At 38.2% G+C, this 7,365-nt stretch overlaps 1 protein-coding gene across 1 annotated transcript in view; it reads right to left on the bottom strand.

Annotated features, from left to right (window-relative positions):
• Positions 1–702: 702 nt before the first annotated feature.
• LOC124411287 (zinc finger protein 205-like) overlaps positions 703–7,365 on the bottom strand; it is a 41,321-nt gene continuing 34,658 nt past the window's right edge. Inside the window, exon 5 of the mRNA XM_046890346.1 lies at positions 703–2,467. Coding sequence (XP_046746302.1) covers positions 2,211–2,467 — 257 coding nt within the window. The 3' untranslated portion in view covers positions 703–2,210. The remainder of the gene's footprint in view (positions 2,468–7,365) is intronic.

Here is a 7,365-nt window from a genome sequence, read left to right as displayed (position 1 = left end):
TGAACAATTTTATTCATTTCAATACATAAGATGCGCTAAAAGGGACTAAAAAAAAGTGGTTTCTGGTTTCAGGAGGAATGAATTTGAAGATGCGTTAAATCTTTTCTTTTCTTTTTACGTTTTTTGTTTTTACAAATAGTAACAGCATTGTTTTTAATAATATAATAATAATAATAATAGTAATAATAATAATAATAGAGTCTAATTACAATAATTACATAATAATTAATAGTACAACAATAAAAAGTTGATAGCGATAGAGAAAGTTGGTAGAATATTATTTTGGCGAGAGATTTTTGGCAAGATGTTTTTTGTTTTTTTGTTTTTTTTCGTACACCCGCACCGGGGTGAAAAGTGTTGGGTGCAGGTTCAGGAGAGTCTACCTAATACATAATAATATTTTGTCTCTATATAAGGATAGATTATACAGTTATATAGAATATTTACAATGTTGGTCACAGGTGCAACTGGGCGGCAATGCCCTTCTTATACAAACAACATCTGTTTGAGATATGCAAAATTCACACGCGGTAGACGCGAGCGCACGTTTACATTTATAAATAATTAAACTCTGTATCATGCGGGCTCTCTATTTTATTTTATGTTTTGTTCCTTCCTCCTTCCATTTTCTCAATTGCTCGGCTGCCGCTGGGTGACGTTAATTCTGAAATATTATCTCCCGAATCGATGCACTTTCTTTTCTTGATCATGCGCGAAACAAGGAGTCAAAAAGAAGAAAGTTGACTGTCTCGGAACGGTCCGATTTCAAAGATGGCCGTTATGAACTCGACTGTTCAATTTGAGGTACTAAAATTCGTGAATAGAGGAACTTTCAAGTTTTTCAATTGTCTCTGAAAAGACTTTTCACAACTCAATTTTATACATGATACAAGCTGAGGCAATGTTTAAAAAATTAACGATAACACTTCTGCATTGTCAGTTTTCTCACTTCACTTGTCTTGATTCTAGTCTTTCAGATTCCACTGTGAGTATTTAATGTAAGTTACCAAACTGAAATGACCAGTATGATCGAATATCGTACTAGTTGTTTTTTACTCTTTCGGTACTTGAAGTTCCGGAAAAATCTGTACTTCTTCAAATCTGTTTACATGGAGTTTTTTCTATTCTGATATTGGAAGCATTGCACCGTTTGTAGGAAACAGTTATATTTCCAGACTTCATCATTTTAGTTTGAACATAGATCGTATAATTATATCATCAAGACTGATCGTCGATGATCGCACGCTCTGTATTACCGATCGGTACTTCAATCGATAAGACAGAATTCTTAGGTGATTCATTATACTGCAACATGCAATATGTTTGCTTAGGAACAAGAGTTCTTGATGTAATTCATACATGCGACAACAGCAATCTTGTTGTAGGTGTATGACGAGTGAATTGTCGACACGCTGTTAAGGCTGGATCATCGTATTAGGAGAATAATCAAATTTATACGCAGAATCCATAAAAGATCGGATTAGAAGATTATCAAGACCGTAATCAGTTGAATAATCCCAATTATAATTGTCTACTCTTCCTGCCCGCGCGTATTTGCTGGAGTAAAACCGAATTTAAACCAAGGATCAAAATTCAAATCGATATGGCATGAAAGAAACACACCAAGAGAAAGCGAAGAAATTAATTGCAGACTGAGTGATCAGCTGCGCATGCATAAAACAGTTGAAAACAAGGCTAGTGAGCCAACCTACTCGAAACAGTGCATGAGATGACAAACTTTGCCGCGTCAAGTTGCGAATTGAAATTATGTCGTTACGATGACTCATATCCGTTAATCAGTCATCATTCACTTGACGATGAAACTTCGCCAAACCTTCCCGAATGACCATATAAACTATTTGACAACTGCTTAACCTAAAAACTTCAGTATCATCTACATAACCTCAGTTAAGCCACGTTTGACAGTTGAAGCATGAGGTGGCCAGCCTGTGTGAAAATGCGACAAAGCTTGCGCATGCGCAGTCGGAAATGCTAAATCTGTTTAATTTCAGCGTATACTCTCGGTATTTGTTTCTTGAATAAAACAAACCGGGAATGGAATTCTTTTGTCTTATTATATTACACGTATCTCTTTCTCGCCGACTTACTGCTTCTTGGAATTGAAGAGAAATCATGATGCGCCCTCGCGGAATGAATTGCTAGCGTTTATACAGACTAAAATTGAAAACTCGTCCACGCTGGGCCCTCGATTACTGCATCATCGACGGATTTGCGGATGCAAGGCTGTTTTGGGATATGGAGCCTACCGAAGGCCTGTGGGTCGGAGCACCCAGATCGGCGTGTTGGGTCTCTCGGTGTCGCCTGAGGTCAACCTTCCGCTGAAAGGCTCTGCCGCAAAGTTCGCAGGCGAAGGGTTTGAAGCCGGTGTGCTTCCTGGAATGAGTTATCAAGTTGCTGCTCTGGGAGAACGCCTTGCCGCAAACTTGGCATTTGTGTGGTTTTTCACCTGGAATCAAAAAATTGGAAAAACGATTTTTAGTGACTTTTAAACAGAAAAATATCGGAAAAACTTTTGACTCGACTTTTGAATGACATTTTTCTACTTCTTTTTATATTCTTTTTTCCCGGTGAAATAGCGATGAACAACTGATAAGTATTGATTTTCTAGTAACAAATATCAAATCAGCAAAAATTTAATGATTGTTCTTGGTATATGGAAATGGTATCTACTTTTTATAGGGTAAATATGTAATTTTAGTAAGAACGTAACGACAATTAAAGGGGCGAAAAGTATATTAATGCTGTCCACCTGCTGTCATCAAAGATCAGTTGAATGATTTTGAAGCAATTAGTTCACTCATGCAAAAACCAAAAATTTGTAAATAAACGATCAAGTATACGAAAAAATATCATTTCATTGAATAAAAAAGCTTTTCATGAAATAGTTTGAGTTCTTGAATGAAACCACATTAAATTTATTTAACAAAACATTTTTTTCGCCATATTCGGTAATTTCATCGCTATTATTTTGTATAAAACCATCTTATTCGAATCTGTTGGCAACTGTTACGAAATATATAAAAAATGAAATAATTCCTCATGTCCGTTTTTCACTGACAGTAAAAAATAATTCTCACATATTATAGTAAAAAATAATCAGTAGCTTCATGAAAGTCAGATTCCGCAATTATATACAATGTTGTACATAAAAAATTACTGCAAGATTAAAAATATATACTTTATAGACATAACAATAATCAATCTTTGATAAATCCGATCATATCAATGAAGAATAACAAAGATGAAGGGTTTTTCCCAGATACAAGTATGAGAATAAAGGAAAAAAAAAAAAAAAAAAAAAAAAAAACCACTCACGCCCTAGTTCTAGAGAAGCGTTGAGCGGTGATCTGGCGTCGGAAAAGAAACCTCTGAGTGACTCTCGGCGATGCGATCGGAGAGATTGAAGGCTCTGCTAACGAGTTGTTTATGGACCCCCCCCCCCCCCCCCTGCCGACCAAGCACTTCCCTATTTTCCTCCCCCTCGCCACGACCCTCGGGGATCGTAGGTACCTACTATCTCTGGCCGGTGACGTGCGCTCCCTCGGAGGGAAAATTCAGCCCGAAAAGGGACGTAGAGGGAGTCCATTAACAGCCTCCGCGTCGTGCTGAGGGGCATAGTTCGCATAGCTGAATCTCTCCGACGGCCTGCAGGGTGGCGCTGTCGTCATGGCGACGGGGGGGAAGAGCCGCCCCTGCCCGCCAATCAGAGCTCGCGAAAGGAGGGGGAGGGAGGGGAGCGGCTAGCCGCTAGCGGGGCTCGGCGGAGCTGAGATTCCCGCTCGGAAGGAAATCTTGACCCGGGCGTGCCTCGAATCCTGATGCCGCTATACTCCGACTGTGAGGCTAGGGGAAAAGCAGAAACGCCGTTCCCCGCTCATCGAGGCTGCATGTGTTCAGGAGTAAGGGACTCTCGGGTGAGGATTTTGAATCGTTGCGAGCTGCTTTCGCTACGAGGGGTTATTGAATTCAACGACGATCGCATTGGTGAATGCCCTCGTGACGTCAGAGCCTGGTTGTCGGCGCCATTTTGTCACCACATAACCTATGTTTTTAATTTTATTAGAGGTATATCGTGATTCTTGGACTCTTCGGATTACTCGTGACATATGAAATGATTAAACGTAATTAATAATGTAACTGCTGTACTAGCTACTATTTGTTTGGTCTTTTTCTCATCAGATGACGCGTTGAGAAGTGATGATTCCAATAATTTATTTTATAATGCTGCAAGGCAATGGTGTACGGGTGTGGTAAAAGTGTACCTGTTAAAAAATCGGACATTGGAAAAAAGGGAGTGATATTGAATTTTCAAAAAACGCTAGAAACTGATTTACAAATTTTTTTCCAATGCGGAAAAGTTGAAGGATAGAAATAGCTAACGTACGGAACCATTAAAGTGGGTACGAACGTAGTAATCCAAAATGTATAGGATCCCCAGAGTCTAACAATTCTGTACTTCGATTTTCAATATACTTTATATACTTTATACCTTTCTACATTTTAATCTTTTCCATATTTCGACTGTCTAGACACTTCTAATAGGATGAGGGTTAGGATATGGAGGTATCAAGAAACAGAAGGGTCGTAATAGACATTTTTCGAACACGTGAATATCACGATTTATAAATTTTTTTCAAGTGCAGAATATCAAAATATAGAAAATTCTAAGAGCAGAAAGGTCAGAGTGTGCAAAGTCAAAACGTAGAATCGTCGGAATGAATAAGAATATGACTGAATTTTGAAGACTTTATGTTTGGTTTTCTAAACTTCACCGCTGTGAATTTTTATTTCGGTATATTTGGGCTTTTTGCATTAAAAAAATTCAATATTGCAATCCTTCCATTTTTCACATTTCTATTCTATAATGTATATTAAAAATGGAAGGACAAAAACATGCGAAAATTATCAGCCACAGCTGTGATGTCGATTTTCCATTTCAAATCGCTTTAAAATAGTTTCTGACATTATTAATTTTGTTTGGGAGACCATTTTCTAGAATTCTCTTACACACATTTTTAATACATATTTGACGGTGTTAAATTTTTGATTTCCAAGCTTTTACTAATATTGATTTTCACCAACTAGGTATGAGCAATAATAATATTGAATTAAGTATATTGGAACTAATCTTTTACATATTAATGTAGTCGATCTGTAAAAAATTGTTTTCTCGAAAAAATAAACTATCGTTGAGTGAAACCGAACACTTTTGCTAGATTTTTTCCCCTCTTTTGAACCAATTTAAAATAAAAAATCAATACCAAAACGCTGAATGTTTGTAATTTTATTAATTTTGGTCTTGAATTTTCGATCCAACAGAAATTTGAGTTGGTCTAGTATACATACATTGACTGAAAGAATATTTATTGGAACCAAAAAACATTTCTCTTGACATAATTGGTAAATTGAAAAAATTTGCCTTTTTTAACGCGTGTTTCTCAGTAATTTGAATCGAACGATAAATCGTGATCCTTGGTATCGTTAATTTTTTATTCTAGCGTCATTTCAATCGTGAACGAAATTTGAGAAGGTAAAATCGAAATTATACTCTCCGTGAACCTTGCAGGGAGAACAATTTTACTCCCCGTCTTTACGTAGCTTCAGGAATCTTAACGCCGAAGCTGCAAGCCCTCCTCAAGAATTTACTGCCTCGTAAAAATCAAGAACGACGAGCCGCGTTTTCTCCGAGGTTTTCTTGCATACACTTCTCAAGGGCGGTTTAAATGCTGTTTCTTAACCCTTGATTCTCTAATAATTTCAATTGAATAATTCCTTAAATTTTAAAAATTTGGTTCAATTATGGTTTGTTCTGTTTCAACCTCTCGCGTTCAACTACCTCAAAAATTTTCATCCCTCATACTGAATTTCTTTCAAGTACTGCGCAATGTAAATATAAGATCTGATTTTTGATTTTACCGCGTCAAGTCAGGAAGAATAAATAAATAATTAGTCGATTTATCAAAGAAAAATTTATCCAGAACATGATTTTTCTTTACTGGGGCTAACCTGATCTGGATTTCATACCTATATATAGATATATTGTCAAACTCTACAGCCAAAAAAAAGTTAGTTTGAAGTCTATAAAATTTCTAAGATTCTAACAAATATTTGTATTACCACAGAGTAGAACAAATTCTTACAAGAGTCGAAATAATTATAATATTTTCTTCATCTTCCTTCATTTAACGCAAATGAATTTCGGTTTTCCGTTATATATTAATACGACTCATTATACCTCCATAAGCATTCCAAAATATTCGAATCTATAAAATAATATTTTTCCGAATCAACTAAGTAGCTTAAATAAGTGTTTTATTTGTAACCGACAAAATCTGTTATCCATCGTTCCACTAAGTGATACTAAAAAAATTTTCTTCATTCTGAACACATTTTCGTTTTATTTCGACCGAAGTGATTTTGAAAATAACAAAATCAAATTTGTGCAAACATACATTCTCAACTTGAATTAGAATTCTCGTGGTATCGTGTATAATGCACTAGGGTGTCGGCTGTTCAAGTGTGCATCGCATATATGGTGCATGTCATGCGCATTGCCTGGTCAAAGATTTATAGATTTGCACACTGCAGTACAAGTTGAGATTCGGAGTTAAATTTTTTAGAGGCAACTCCGAGGCTCTGAGATGCTTTCGTTGCGGGGTTTCCCCGTTTTTCGTTCCTCGCTTTCCCCCCCCCCCCCCCCCCCCCCCTCCACCCACCTCCCTTCAGCTCCTGGCGATATGGGATGAGAATCTCGAGGGCCAGGGGCTGAAGGTGATGCTGGGCCGGGCCGGGATGATAGCGAGGCGCCCCTTGGGCTTAAGACGCCATTACACCCGGCTCTGAGGCCACCGCCCCTCGGCCCGAAAGCCCCGTAAAGCCCCTAAAACTATATTAAACTCAGAGAAATCTTGAGGGTCCTCCGGACGCGATCCTCGCCTCATGATCCTCGCGACGTCTGCCGCTCGCCGCGAACCGGCGAAACCCAAAAGTGTACTTTGATCACTTCCCCAACAAGTCTCTCGAAACTTTACCCATCCCCCCCCCCCACCGTGATACCGAGGTAAAAGTAACGCGGGCGCAACTTTCGTTATACTGGTAACGAGATTGTAACCTTCTACGACGTTTTAAGGAGCTCAAGACACACAACACAGACTCGGAAAACTTTTATACCCTCAGTACCCTCAAGACTTTTCCACCATCTCTTGCGATGTTGTTGTAGGTTGGACCGCGGATATCCTCACAAATGTACTTAACACGGGGATTAACTACTCGTGGAATCGGGTGTACAGCCGGGTTGGTCAGGAGAACTTCGAATTTTCTTTTTTCATTTATGTACACTCAAGT

The sequence above is a fragment of the Diprion similis genome, chromosome 10 (genome assembly GCF_021155765.1).
Source record: "Diprion similis isolate iyDipSimi1 chromosome 10, iyDipSimi1.1, whole genome shotgun sequence".
NCBI lineage: Eukaryota > Metazoa > Arthropoda > Insecta > Hymenoptera > Diprionidae > Diprion > Diprion similis.
This window is presented reverse-complemented; position numbering and strand designations above follow the sequence as displayed.